This window comes from Zea mays, chromosome 5 (genome assembly GCF_902167145.1).
Source record: "Zea mays cultivar B73 chromosome 5, Zm-B73-REFERENCE-NAM-5.0, whole genome shotgun sequence".
NCBI lineage: Eukaryota > Viridiplantae > Streptophyta > Magnoliopsida > Poales > Poaceae > Zea > Zea mays.
The window spans coordinates 78,819,265-78,834,765 of record NC_050100.1 but is presented as its reverse complement, the minus strand read 5'-3'; the positions used below and the strand labels follow the sequence as shown (position 1 = coordinate 78,834,765).

General features: G+C 48.4%; 1 protein-coding gene across 1 annotated transcript; it reads right to left on the bottom strand.

The window, feature by feature from the left end:
- Window positions 1-9,167: 9,167 nt before the first annotated feature.
- Window positions 9,168-13,089, bottom strand: LOC103628296 (protein STRUBBELIG). The gene is given in 14 exon segments (XM_020538422.2): window positions 9,168-9,578; window positions 9,682-9,978; window positions 10,081-10,204; window positions 10,308-10,594; window positions 10,679-10,941; window positions 11,042-11,393; window positions 11,395-11,443; window positions 11,577-11,642; window positions 11,810-11,875; window positions 11,983-12,054; window positions 12,136-12,201; window positions 12,293-12,364; window positions 12,467-12,599; window positions 12,739-13,089. Coding segments are annotated over 14 exon segments (2,094 nt in total). The 5' UTR covers window positions 12,872-13,089; the 3' UTR covers window positions 9,168-9,464.
- Window positions 13,090-15,501: the final 2,412 nt, after the last annotated feature.

Below are 15,501 nucleotides of genomic sequence, written 5' to 3'. Positions count from 1 at the left end.
TACTTCTAAAGCAAGAGATTTTTCAATTTCTACAAATTTATCATGTTCCTCATAAAACAAATCCTCTTGCTTTTCTAGCAACCTATCCTTTTCATTAAGGGCATCAAATAATTCATTGATTTTGTCTGCTTTAGATCTATCAAAGCCCTTAAAATGATTGTTATAATCTACATCATCATCAGATTTCTCATCACTTGAAGTGTACTTAGGAGTGTTATGTGTACGTACCTTCTTTTCCTTAGCCATAAGGCACGTTTGTCGCTCATTAGGGAAGAGAGAAGACTTGTTGAAGGCAGAGGCAGCAAGTCCTTCGTCGTCAAAGTCGGATGAAGAGCAGTCTGAGTCCCATTCCTTGCTAATGTGTGCCTCACCCTTCTTCTTTCTATAAAAATTCTTCTACTTCTTCCCTTTCTTGTCTTGGTCCTGATTATTCTAATTATCGAGATATTGAGCAATAAAATGACCAGACTTACCACACTTGAAGCAAGAATGCTTTCCCCTTGATTTATTTTTGCTGGAGTAGTCCTTGCGTCCCTTCAAGGTGGTCTTGAAGCGTTTGATCAGGAGTGTCATCTCGTCCTCATTAAGGTCGATCGCATCCACTTGCGCCATGTTTTCGTGAAGCGCCTCCTTGTTGGTCGTTGCTTTAAGTGCAATGGGTTGCAACTAGTAGTGAGGAAGAGATCTGTTGGAAATTTTGTCGACGTACCTTGCTTCCTTTACCATCATGCGCCCACTCACAAACTTACCAAGAATTTCTTTGGGCAACATTTTGGTATACCTAGGGTTTTCACGAATGAGATTTACAAGATGAGGATCAATAATAGTAAATGACCTTAGCATGAGACGCACGAAGTCATGATCCGTCCATCTTGTACTCCTGAGGCTTCGGATCATGTTCACCAGGGTCATGAGCCTTTTATACGTGTCGGTTGGCTCCTCACCCCTCTTCATGGAAAACCTCCCCAGCTCACCTTCCAACAACTCCATCTTGGTGATCATTGTGGTGTCTCCCTCGAGCGATTTTGAGAGTGTCCCATATCTCCTTGGCTTTGTCCAAGCCACTAACGTTGTTATATTCATCTCTACATAGATATGCTAAAAGCACAGTAGTGGCCTGGGCATTTTTATGAATTTTCTCATGAATATAAATAGCATTATCACTACTATTGAAATGCATTCCATTTTCTACTGCTTCCCAAATGCTCGAATGAAGAGAAAATAGACAACTACACATTTTATGACTCTAAAAAGAATAATCTTCCCCATAAAAGTGAGGGGTTTGCCAAGAGGAATAGATAATAAATGAGCATAGGAGTTGTACAAAATGTGGGAATAATCAAAAGAGTAGTTTTGTTTAAACGTCTTTTTCTTGAAAGAAGAGTCGTCGTCCTTCTCCTTTGGTGAAGATGAAGAAACATTGCTGTCATAGTACACTATCTTCTTGATGCACTTGTTTTTCTTCCCGTCCTTCTTAGTCTTGTTGGACCCATAGTAGACGGTCTCTCCTTCCTTGTCACCAAAGAGGATCTCCTTCTCCTTGTCGGTCACCTTCCCCTTGCCTTTTGGATCCATCTCTTCGGGCAGTTAGTCCCTTGATGAAGAGAACGACTCTAATACTAATTGAGAGCACCTAGAGGCAGGTGAATAGGTGATCCTTGGAAAATACTTAACTAAAACAACACACTTAGTATATAAATGGGGTTAGTGAAATCCAAAACCAAGTTCAATTAAGAATATAAAGAAGATTCCTTCACTTAATTGCTCTCACAAGATGTGTATTGAAACAAGAGCAATAATGAAAGTGAAGTGGAGAGCTCGGAAGAACAAAGTCACAATACAAGTAAGTGGACATGAGACATGACAATTTACCTCGTGGTTCGGCCGAGGCCTGCCTCCAGGTTTTGGCATCCTAATGGACGAGGGTTGCACTCAACCCCTCTCAAGTAATCTAGAGATCAAACTTGAGTACCACAGTTGTCTTCCTTATCATATGTTCCCTATTGTGAGGAATCTCCACAAGTTGGAGTCTCTCACTCCTTACACAATATGATCACAATCACGAACAAGAGTAAGGGAAGGAGAAGCAACACACATAAGAGCACAAATTCAGCAAGACCACACACACAAGTGAAGAAAAGAGCGCTCGAATGAAAACCAACAGAGTCTCAACTCAAAACGTGCTTAGATCTCTCTCGAACGAACCAAGGCATGATTGGAGTCTTGGATTATGTTGTATGATGTTGTGTTTGTCTCGATGTGTAGCACAGGTACCGCTCCATGACACCTAGGAGGTCTTTTTATAGCCCCAAGGAACCTAGGAGTCGTTGATTTTTCAGATGGGAAGCAATCAGCCTTCCCTGTCTACTTGTATCAGATTGAACAATCAGCAGTCTGTTTCCTTCAATGTTTGAGCTGACTGTTGTGCGTCTTTGGTCACATGGCACACCAGACATGACTCACCCAAGGCAACAACTCGTCCGAGGTCACAACGCGCCTGAGGCCACAGCTCGCTCGAGGCCACGACTCGCTCGATGTAGTCACGACCCATCCGAGGCAGTCACAGCTTGCCCAAGCAGTCATGACTTGCTCGAGGCAGTCACAACTCACCCGAGGCAGTCATGACTTGACCGAGGCCAACCTCGACGGGAGACGTGGTTTCGATTCGCCCAAGCGCATCACTGACTTGTCCGAGCTAGACACGATTTGCCCGAGCGCATCTCCGACTCGCCTGAGCCAGACATGATTCGCCCAAGCATCTCTCGGGTGATTGTACGGTGAGGCCGAGACTGGACCAAGTTTGGCCATACTTAGCCAAACTTCTTCACTACATTTTGGCTTGACTTGAGAAATTCTAACTCTTAGGATAACCTTGACCATTTCATGGTCATCCCACTTGGTGCTCTCGGGGTTGCGAACTTGGTTCACCATGGTCTTGAGCAGGTTGTACATGGCTTGTGGCTCTTCTCCTTTGTTGAGGACGAACCGACCGAGTTCTCCCTCAATTATTTCTCGCTTGGTAATCTTGGTGAATTTGTCCCCTTCGTGTGCGTCTTGAGGACGTCCCAAATTTTTTTTGGCACTTTTCAACCCTTGCACCTTGTTGTACTCCTCCCTACACAAGGAAGCGAAGAGTATGGAGGTGTCTTGGGAGTTGAAATGCCTCACTTGGGCGGCCTCATCGGAGTCGTAGTCCTCATCTCCCACTTGTGGTGCCTGCACTCCAAACTCAACAATATCCCAAATGCTTTCGGGGAGTGAGGTTAGATGGTGCCTTGTTTTATTACTCCACATAGAATAGTCTTCACCATCAAAGTATGGTGGTTTGCCTAAGGGAACGGAAAGTAAAGGAGCACATTTGGGAATGCGAGGATAGCAAAGAGAAATCTTACTATACTTCTTACGCTCTTGGCGCTTTGAAGATGTTGACTCGACATCGAAGGTTGAGGGCATGGATGAGTCAGTCTCATAGTAGACCACCTTATTCATCTTCTTTTTATTTTTGTCGCCCTTCTTCTTGTGTGATTTGACAGAGCCAACAGATTCTTCCTTGTCCTTTTCACCAGATATATTGGCCTCCTTTGATGGAGTCTTTTATTCATGCTTCTTCTTGAATATCCGGGCTTTTCCCCGTTGATCAACTCCTTTTGGCGTGTTCACCTGACATCACTTCGAGTTGTTAGACTCTAATGAAGTATCGGGCTTTGATATCAATTGAAAGTCGCCTAGAGGGGGGTGAATAGGCAAAACCCCAAAATTATAAACTTTGAACACGAACTTCACCGGGGTTAGGATTAGAAATGAGTAATAACGAAATCGGAGTGCAGAAGAGAGTTCTTGCTATGAGTTGCTCAATCAACGCGGATAATTTTGGGAGCTAACTCAAAAAGATTGTAAGCAAGAGAACTTATAGATAGGGGAGAGGAAGAATCAAATCGTAAGGTAATGATCAACACAAATGAATACAATGATTTGTTTCCCAAGTTTTGGATCCAAAGAACCTACTCCCCATTGAGGATGCCACGGAGGTCGGGTCTCTTTCAACCCTTTCCCTCTCTCAAACGGTCACTTAGACCGGTTGAGTGCTTCTCCTTAATCTCGAGGGTCACTTAGAACCCACAAGGATCACAACACAATTAGGTGTCTCTTTATAGCTTTACAAGTCACTTGAGGATTTAGAAGGAGATGAAGAAAGCACGAATAAGAAAACCAAGCAACAAAAAACCACTAGGTGTCTCTTTATAGCTTTACAAGTCACTTGAGGATTTAGAAGGAGATGAAGAAATCACGAATAAGAAAACCAAGCAACAAAAACCCACAAGATCACACTCTCTTTAGATTTTCTAAGGCACTAATCACTAATCACCACTAGTCACAATTATGGCACTTAGAGAGGCTTGGACGCTTTGAATGTATCTTGGGATGAATTGCTTGCTCTTGTATTGAATGTAGATGAATGGAATGCATGGATGAATTTAATGGAGGTGGTTGGGGTTGTATTTATAACCGCCAACCACTTCCTAGTCGTTGCCTCCTTTGCAGCCACACGCGACGGTCCGTGCTCTTTCTTCAGACGGTTCGCCCCTGTATATCAACGGCTGGATATGCAACGGTCAGCATTAATGACTATATCAATGGTTATAAGTGCATTAAATGTGTCGTCATAATTTAGATAAAGCAGTCGAGGAATGTCTGGCGTGCACCTCGGATGGTCTGTGAGGACGCTGAAAATGAATTTTACCAAACCTGTCATCTTCGGGTTTCTTTGGTTTCCAATGGGCAGACGGTCTGCGCCTGAGGCCGGACGGTCCGAGCTTGGTCCCGGATGGTGCTCGCTTCTCCCTCGAACAGTCCGTAGTGTAAGTGTGGTTTTCAACATAGTTCCTGTCCGAGGCTCACCGAGGTGTCGTGGACGGTCCGCCCCAAACGGTCCGCGCACAGGTGGATTCTCCAAAGAGCTTCTCATGTCCGGAATAATCTATGGTATTCTAGACAATCGACCTAGAATTGATATAGATGGACTTATGCACCTAAGAATTACTCAACTAGGCAAACTAGTTAGTCCATAAGATTTGTGATGGTCATCAGCACCAAAATCATTTATAGAAAATGGTTAAGGTCATTTCCATTTCACTCTGCATATGCATCGAGTTGCAATCGACATCGTCGTCCTCCCAAAAGCGCTAAGCGACACTCCCCGTAGTGTGTTGTCGGTACCCAACACCGACAATATATTCTATAATCCCTAAGCCATAAAGATGAGCACCCGCCTATGAATTTACTTGTATAGTCTTAGACATCTTTAAGGGTTAGTTTGAAAACTCAAATCCCCTGACCCCTCCAATCCCTAAGGGAATTTGAGTTTCCAAACTAGCCCTAAGGGTACTCAAAATAATCGTTCCACAACGATGATCAAGGACTGCTCATCATTGAGTGGTTTGCTATTTTATGCATTCATGTGTAAACATTGCAGAAAAACATGCAATATTTGTCGGGACACTTTCATTCGGTAATGATTGCTGCAAAAGTTGGCACACCACCAACTATCTTGCGCAGTGTTGGAGCGAAAGCCAAACCCGACCTTGATTAGGTTAGTGCTAGCCAGAGCTAACCACATTTGGGTGCAGGGCCCTGCACGACGAGGGACTTCGTTGTATGAACGAGGAGATCCTCGGTCGATCATGTGAAGGACCACACAAGAGGTGGCTCTCGTCGCTAACGAAGCCATTACGAGCGAAGGCACCTCGGAAAGTGAAGGCAACATTGTAGGGAAGGCGTTTTCGGTGGTTGCCACGAGATTAAGAACACAACCGAGCGTGAATACCTTGGACTAGTTCCGCGAGGCCTAGGCCCTGCCCGCCGACGGTTGCCCCACTTGTAAGCCCTTGAGAGGGGTAGAATATTAGGTATAGTTGGGTCGACGGGTTTACTGTACAATAATGACCTCATTGCATGAAATATTCTGGGAATGTAGCAGGTAACCGGGGCATAATTGTACTTAGTTCTACCTACCCCTTGTCCTATAAATACCCCTGTTCTGTAGCAGGGTGGGCGGCCGCCCTGGGCCCCCGAAGTTATGGGGCCCCTAAATATGTATTAAGTATAAGTATATGATGTGTGCTATGAATATTTAGTAATTGGTCTTGACCAAACACTATTTGATAGTCTGTTCGCTAGATGTAGCTTGTTTGCTAGATGTAGCTTGTTGGAAACCTAAGAAACGAATCGATGAGACTATTGCTGTCACAGAGAAAACAAATCGTCGCAGACTCCTAACACGACATGGCGACACCCTGAGTACGTGTTCGATAGATGACTATAGCCGTAGTGTATAGTGTACTAGTTCTTATATTATATGTTATATGTGTGTATCTTTGCGATCTCACGAACTAATGATTGTTCATTGATATATTCTATACAGGATTTTAAAGTCAAAACTTTTATCCTAAACTCTTATTTTACTTTGGCACCAAGTGAGTAAAAGGCCAAGGTAAGAGATTTTTTAATGGTGTATTGTCTGCTACATGAATTTTCGAGAATTTCGTAGAGGTGGATTGTTATCTTAATGTCTCTATTGCCTATTGTATCTTAGTGACTGCTCCATCTGTCGCAAAAACTTTTTAAAACTAAAATTATTGAAAAAAAACTATTTGTGACCAACAATCATGTTTTCGAAAACTTTATATATAAATATATATTAGATATATAATACAGATATATGTATACATATATAGAGATGAGAGGGGCCTATAAATTAGTTTTCGCTCAGGGCCCCTAAAATGCTAGGACCGGCCCTGGAGATGCTACAGTTCCCAGCTAACGTCCTGTCGTGCACCAAAGTTTCGTTTGTCCCCGAGTGTTTGAGCCCACCTAACCATGTGTTAGTAGGTCCAACATGCATCACTTGAACATTGTACATATTCATGGACACTAGATATATCCCATAGCGAGCTCAAGGCTTCCAGGAGTGTAAGCTTCATTTGAAAATCTAGTCTTCGGTCTTGAATATGATATACTCTGAGATGTTTGTGCCTCCGTACATAGTTAAAAGAGTTGAAATGTTATCTTGCAACTAAAAAATCTTCGGATGGTGCTTGAATATGCTTGTTCAGTCTGATACACTTGCTGTTTCAAACTAATATGATTTGTATCTAAGTCCAACTTATGATTTCAAGTAGAATAGTTGTCAATAAAAATAGAATATATCTTAGTAGACCATCGGGGACCATCTTAGCCAAAATTCCATATTGGCTCTTACAATTTCGTGCCTAAAGGAGGTCTACTCACTCTCGTGCCCTTAGGGTACTTAAGGTGGAACACGGTTCTACTTAGACCAACCTCTTCGATAAAATTTGACACATTGTTGTCGAGGTAAGCGTTATTATTGTGGTAACACTAAAAAGTGTATGCACTTTCTAATGGCCGACTAGGGGTTCATGTGTTAACTGACTTTACACTCCAAGCCATATGCAATGCATATGAATTCAAACCTAATGTCACTAGATAATTGAGTTATCTAATTTAAGAGGTTTTTTGGCAGCCAAATGGCAAAAAACTGAACTCCTCCATGGTAGGAGCAGAGTGAATCTAGTATCTATTTTACTAGAGAGCACGAGCCAAAAAAAACCTCTGCTTTCTGTCGTTCCTAATATGCTACCCGCTCTTCAACCCCTCGGGAATCACTTCATAGAAAATTTATTAAACAATTTCATCACATATATTCACTTCTACTAGAGAATTGTTTGGAATCACTCTATTGGAGAATCAACTCTCAAAGCTAAAGAATCATGGAGCAGAGCTCTATCAAATGAACCATAACTTTGTCTTAGTAGTACATCCATCTATTCTAAACAAGATTACACACTTTATTATGTCTTAACCAGTAAAATAAAAATATCTTAAATTATACCTTTGCCTTTTATGCCTTGAACTTTTACCTTTGCCTAAAAACCATGTAGTGTTAGGGAGTGTCGGTGTTTCGAACCTATCTCCGACAAGTAAATTTGTGTGCGTGTTCTGGGCTCCGGACGGTGAGCGCAAGATCTATACTGGTTCAGACAGAACGTCCCTATATCCAGTCTTCGACGACTCGCGCTACTAGCACCTTTGCTAATCAATGCTCGTAGCAAGGGTTACAAGTGCGCGAGAGAGGGAAGAGAGGCTCCTAAGTTTCTTGTGCGGAGGAGGTAAAGGGCTACAGAGCTGGAGTCCTAACTAAGTCTTGGCTGGCGATGGGCTTCGGTCTTCCTCTTCCTTTCAGCGAACCGTCCGTTCGTCCTCTATCTCCGGTGTCCGTCCTCCTTTTATAGGTTAAGGAGGGGGTCAGGCATCGATGTCTTCCTCGAGAAGAAGTCACCGGACGATGGTAAAACCGAGTGTTCTACCTTGGTGAAGTCACGTGCGTCTGTGAGCATCTGGGGGTTGTCTAGTCGTCTCGTATTCTTTACAGCGGATGGCGTGGGTAGCGTGGGGCCCAGTCACCATTATTCAAGCTACGTAGACCCCTGGCCTTCGTAGCCTGGGTCTTGGTGCGGCTTGTGTCGTTGTGCCCTGCAAGCGGCATGTGCACTCATGCCTAGCCCTGGTAGGCTATGAGTGTGTCGCAGGTCAGGGCACGCGAACAATAAATGTGCCACAGTCCGAGAGTTTGTAGGTCATGAGTGCGCTGTAGCCCGAGAGGCTCGTAAGTTATGAGTGAGAGACGGATCGGCGTCTCTGCCGTGGCTCGGTGCCAGGCACGGTTAATGCAGCTAGTCACTTACGTTGGATCGGTCTCGGGTCGAGCGAGAGATCCACTCGAGTGGTTTCCCTTTGGTTCGCCTGCCCCCCCCCCCCCCCCCCTATCCTACTCCGCCACGTATGGCCTCAGGGTTCGTCCGAGGGTGAATGCTTCTAGGCCAGACCTTTCCTTTCTCCCCTACTGGTTGTTGAGCCCCGGTTGCCAGGGGCCTCTTCCCAGTGCCCTTGCTAACTAATGGTATCTGGGGACCGGAGATCTTATCCCCGACAGGTAATGTTTGGTTCTGGAGCTAATTGGAATAGAGTGTCTCAATGCATAGAGCGACTCCGTCCAAGAGATTTTAGGGAGTCAGATGGTTCAACGTTTGAGCATAATTTTTTTAGAACCACTCAGTTCTAAATGGAATCAATTCAAACAACAATAAATCAGAAGTGAAACGGCTCGGTCTTCGTCATACTCCAAAACTAAACACTACATTAATAACCTGTGCTGCAAGGTTTGCTCGGCAAACTCTGGACGATCAATTTTGCTGCTGTACATGTTCCGTAACTTCATCATTTTCTTTGTACTATACACGAAAGAAAGAAAATTACACAACGAAATATGGATGTTTACGGGCACGTAGATATAGTTGCATCGCGTCAGTTAACTGCCGGACTTTGCTGCATCGGCCGACCTGAGCACGATGAGCAACAAGTCCATTGGCGAGCACGAGCGCAAGTAGCTAAACTTGTGCAGAGCCGCCGCTCCCCGTCCCCGTCACCGCGCGCGCGTTCTCCAGCGTGCGCCGCAGGTCCTGCGCCACCTGCGACATGGCAGGCCGGAACTCTGCCTCTGGCTGCCAAGCACCACCACCACCAAGCAGAAGAGACGAATCAGGCTCATCGATCGACCGGCCGCGCGCATCGTCGTCGAGGTGGACCGACGATGAACCGACTCACCTGTATGCACCGGCTGATGACGTCGGCGAAGCGTGACAGCGACCTGACCGGCGGCGGCGCGCCGAGGCGCGGGTCGGCCATCTTCCGCAGCGCGGCGAGGTCGTACAGCCGCGCGCTCGCCCACGGCACCAGGCGCCTCTCGCCCCGCGCCCGCGCGCCGTCGTACGGCCTGCGCCCGGTGAGGAGCTGCAGCATCACGACGCCGAAGCTGTAGACGTCGCCCTTGGGCGTCCACGCCGCGCCGCCGCCCGCTTCCGGCGGCTCGTAGCTCGTCGCCACGCCGCAGCAATCCGACCGCTGAAACCGAGCAGACAAACACGCGCGCGTGTACGTACGGAATTGAACGCAGGAAACTCTCGAGTCCCGAACTGTCGCCATTGGGATCAGAGTACATATTACCTCAGCCACGAGCGGAGCAAGGCCGCATCCGGAGACCGACACCCTGAGCTCGCCGTCGACCAGGACGTGCTCCGGCCTGAAGTGCCGGTGGACCACCTGCTTCCCGGCGCCCTCATGAAGATACCTTGCATGTTCAGATTCATCAGCAAAAAATAAAAAAATAAAAAACGATATAGTTCGACGGCGCAAGCAGAGTGCGTCCACGGTGGCGGGCGTGGCGTACGTACTCCAGCGCCTTCGCGGCCTCGAGTGCCACAGCGACCCGAGCGTCCCAGCGAAGGGTCTCATTCTCATCAGGTCCAGACGTCGACGCCCCGTGCTCTAGACGCAGCACGCCGTCCAGAGCGCGGTCGCTGAAGTGGCGGTAGACGAGCAGCCTCTGGCCGTGCTCCACGCAGCAGCCCACGAGCTGCTCCACGTTAGGGTGCCGGAGCCCCGCGACGCCGCGGACGGCCTCCAGGAACTCTGGCACCGGCGTCCTCGCCGCGTCGCTGTCGAGCTTCAGTACCGAAAGCTAGAGACGAAGAACACGGACGAGGGGGATGATTGCAATGAAGAAACTGCTGGCGCTGTACGATGCAGAGGGTCGGCGTCCTACCTTGCTTCCCGTTGGACGATCTGCTGCATAGATCTTGCCGAAGCAGGTCTCCCTGACCAGATCCTGGCGGCTGAAACCGCCGGTGTGTTGCTGCAGTGATGCGACGGTGAAGAGCGTGAAAGAGGCGGATCGCAGTTGCAGTGGCTGCTCCTGCTGTGCTTCTGAACCGCCCACGACGATGCCTCCGTTGCTGCTGTGCTTGAGAGATGATCCTGCTGCCTCGACGCAATCTCTCGGAGTCCGCTCGATCTTCTCCTCTGCAGCTTCAGCGACAACACACACACACACACACACACACACAAAAACATTAGCTCAGGACGAAGAAATGCCACCGAAATGACGGGGTTACACTCTTCAGCGTACCTGAGTAATGGCGCCCCGTGTCTTTCTCCAGTTTGGCAGCTGCTCGTAGACGAGCCTCCCTCACCGCGCTGGGCGCGCACATCTCAGCTCCTCTCAGGCAGCCTACACGAAGAGCCCTTTCCCTCTCCCTGCGCCGCCTCGACGCCGTGAACAGGAGGACCGCGACGACGGCGGCGCCCAGCGAACCGGCGGCGAGGACGCTGAACCCGGCGGCCGTCGCCGGGGACACCCTGCCCCTGTGTCCGCTCGGCGGGGCGTCGTCCTGTGTAGCAGCTGGAATCACGTATATAGGTGGGTGCGAGCCAGAAAGGACTGGAGGCTCTCCTGGTGCCGCTGGTGGTGCCTGCCACACGGCTTGGAGGAGCCGCCGGAGTTGGGATGGTGAAGTGGTTGCCGTCTCTTCTGCAAGTACAAGAAGCCACGTTTTTGTGTCAGTCAGACAGGCAATGAAGTGAACTACAGCTTTGCGATCGACTGCTCGAGAAGATTCGAAGAGGTGATTAAAAGTGAATCGTGGCTCATCAGATAGGCTTACAGGAACTTGGGAACTGAGAGCAGCTTGTCTGGGATTAGTCCAGAGAACTGATTGTTCTCCACGTCCCTGCAGATGTTGGGGGGGAAGTCGGTGAGAGTGAAGTGCAGTAAGAATTGCTAAAGATAGCCGTGACAGTGTCATAGAGAGAGAGTAGTAAAAAAGTATCTGTTTCACAGCAAGGGACTAGAAGGGTTCTGAGCATTGAGCATGAGCATGTAGAGGGAGGAGATTACAGGTCTGTCAGGGGAAGATCTTGGAGCACGTCGAGTGTCCCAGTCAGCTGATTGTTCTGCAGATGCCTACAAGGTGGCGCGCGCGCACACACACACAGCAAATTAAAGGGGAGAGAGACTTCATGCACAACCAGCCAAAAAAAAGCAGAGCTCCGAAGAAGGATGGTTCTTACAGCGTCGACAGCGAGCTCAGCTTCGCCATCGAGTCCGGGAGTTCTCCGCCGAGACTGTTCGAAGAAACGTCTCTGCAATGCAAAGCAGGATCAACCATGGATCGAGTTTCTGATACTGGAGGGAAGAATAGTTCAGAATCGGTTCTGTCTCACAGCCGTGCCAGCGCAGGTGGTAAGCTCCGCGGCAGCGCGCCGCCGATCCGGTTGCCGCTCAGGTCCCTGCGCCACCGAACCACAAGATGAGCAAACAAAAGAAAAGAAAAAGGATGGACTAGCGCCAGCGCGCGCCTTGAAAATTTGGAATGCTCACAGCTCTGTGACGGCAGTGAGGTCTCCAAGCGTCTGGCTCAGCTCCCCCCGCAGGCCTGCACCTCGGAGGTCTCTGTTAGGCAGGTGGACACGCATGGCAGGCACATCAGTGAACTGCACAGATCGATCTCGTTGGCCGGGGGGGGCGATGAGCGGAGCCGGCGTGCAGACTTACATTGCGGTCACGTTGGGGCCGTCGCACTGCACCCCCTGCCACGCCTCCCGGCAGGGGTCTCCTCCCGATCCCGTCCAGCCGCCGGCGAGGTCCGGCGAGCCCAGGGCCGCATACAGGCCGTTGATGGCATCGACTGCATCGTGCGGTTACAGAACTTAGCTTCTCTGGTAATGCAGTGTCTGAAATATGCGTATACTGGGCAGAGCGGAGACAGGTCGGATCAGCAGCAGAGACGGAGGCGGCGATCGTGAATGGGGGAAGGCTCCGCTCACCGTCCTTCTGGCTCGTGTAGGGCTCGAGCAAGGGGATGGGGAAGGGGAACGCGCGCGAGCAGGAGGCGAGCCATGCGCACACGACCGCGGCGGCGGCTACTCCGACTCCGAGCAAGCGTGTCCCGCTTCGCATTGGGCGCGGATTCAGAGACAGCAATGCCAATGGTGGTCGATCACACGTACGTGGCCCAGCAGCGAGCCGATATATGCGCGCATCTTCTTCCTCCTCCTCCCCGTGCGTGGTTGGCGAGATGGAGGGAGGGAGGTGTGAGCTGGCTGCCCAGGAGTTGTCGTGATCAGTCGTCACTGACTGGCCTACTCACTCTACCTAGCACTCTAGCAGGGTTTTCCTTTGCTCCAGCATGGAGTAAACCATGGTATAATATGCTAGTCTAATGGTCATGATCGATCAGCGGGTCGCTGAGCAGGGGGCGATGGAGTGTGGCGCAATCCGGGATCAAAAGCGGTGTGAGTCCCGGCTGGTGACCTACCGGTTGACTGCTCGGCGTTGCAATAGCCGCAGGTGGAGTGAACCTTTGGAGACGAAAACCATACATGTGCGGTTGGCGGTTGCATTTGCGTTTGCGTTTGCGTATGAGCCTGTAATCGGTAGGGTGGTTCACTCTTGTCCAGGTTTCCATAATACAGCCTTGGTGTATTTTGCATCGTCCACTCAGAGCAAGATTAATGGCTAGTTTGGGAGGCATAGAAACAGAGGAGATTGCATGGCTAAAATTCCTCTTCGGTTTGGTGACTCCCAAAACTAGCAGGGTCGTGCCTGAGGCAGGGTGGGAGTATAGATGGCCAAACGGGCGGCACGGCCCGACCCGGCACAAGTCCGATTAGGGCACGGCACGACAGGCCCGAGCACGCCAGGCCCGTTTACATAATCGGGTCGTGCCGTGTCGCCCGACGTGCCCACCCCCAGGCCCAAGCACGGCACGGAGGTTTGTTAACCGTGCCGTGCCGGCCCGACAGCACGGGAGCACGGTAGGGCTCGTGCCGGCCCGACAGCCCTAGTTAAACCTCAGTACAGAACAACAGTAAAATCTAATACATATTTTACAGCAAAATGTAATACACAATCAGAACACATAACACATTATTTAGTTTGAGCTGGTGCAATGGCTGCCTCATTAAAAACCTATCTAGGTAAAACTCACACCTCGTGAGAAACCCTAGATAGGAAAAAAGTACAGCCCAGCTCAATAATTTCATTATTTCATCACTTAGTTCATCACAGACTTAAGTTACATGTCCAGAACCCACATTACATGTCCAGAATACCAGAACATACTAATCAATGAATAAATCTCTGAAGGACTCTTCCAGGATCTTATCTTTTGTTGTGTGTTGCATTCTTGCATCTGCTGCCTCCCAGTCCTTTAGCAATGAAAGCATCTCCACCATTCCTGAGCCAAGTCGACGACGCCGCTCCTCAATGAGCCTACCTGCAAGACTAAATGTTGATTCTGAACTCACAATAGAGACAGGAACTGAAATGATATCTTTAGCTAGGATTGAAAGTACTGGATAAGTAAGTTTGTGATCATGCCACCAATCTAGGAGATTGAATTCATCATCAAACTTCTGAACAGTGTCACTATCTAGATAAGCAGCTAGTTCAGAACCAGAAATACCAGGAGTGCTTGCTGCATGAAGCAAAGCACTAGCAGATGTCCTTCTTGAGAGTTCAGGAACCATCCCAGAACTGCTACTGGCACCAAAGGCACCGAGACCAGCACCCAGTGCCATTGAAGAACTGCTACCAATGCCATCTGCACCAAACACCAAATCCCAAGCATATTTGCTCTTACCTTCACCAGGGTTAGCATTTGAAGTCCTCTGCAACCTAACAGAACCAAATTTGTCATCATATTTATTAAATAAATCAGATAAATCAGCCCTCACAGAAGTTAGATATCCAGAGTAATCAGAATGAGTCAGCTGAGACATGAGTGCAAGCACATTGTTGAAACCTCTCATTTTAGCTCTAGGGTCCAGTATAAATGCAAATGCATATAGCAAAGGAATTGTACCCCAATATTTTAAGAATTTGTCTTTCATTGGGACAAGTATATGTCTAAGCAAATTATCATTCTCATACATGCTCATGTGCTTATTAATAATGGAAGGTCCAATCTAGCAATCAAACGACATAACTGAACACGTGCAACTTCAGCACTATATTCCCAACGAAAAACAGTACCATCAGCATTATATCTAAGCATAGATTGGTTCCCAGTTCGGCCATGGAGTCGTTTACATTTGTCCCTATGCCGAGACAAATGACCAGTGCCAATGGTAGAACGGGCAGCAAGTTCTTTCTTGCAAAAATGACACCTTGCTCCTACTCTAACCTGAACACCATTTTCAGTGGCGAAAATCTTATCCATGTCCTCCCAGACATCGGATGTGCATTTCCTCTTTCTACCAGTGCTTGCCGTAGTGGAGGCAGTAGCATCTGGGAGAGCATCGCCCTCGGCAGCGACATTGTCGTCGCCAAGGTTTATGGTAGGGTTAGGGTTAGGGTTAGGGGTAGGGGCAGTGGAACCAAAGAGATCATCCAAACCATCATGCACGTCGTCCACATTGTCTAGGGTTTGACCCATCAACACCAAATCATGATTAATGGAGGTAGGATCATACCTATGCTCCATCGCCGGCACCTGGTCCCTCACGGCCACGACCTCGACCTGCAAAGAAGCAAAGACAGAGGGGATTAGGGTTAAAGAAGCAAAAACAGAGGGGGTTAGGGTTTAG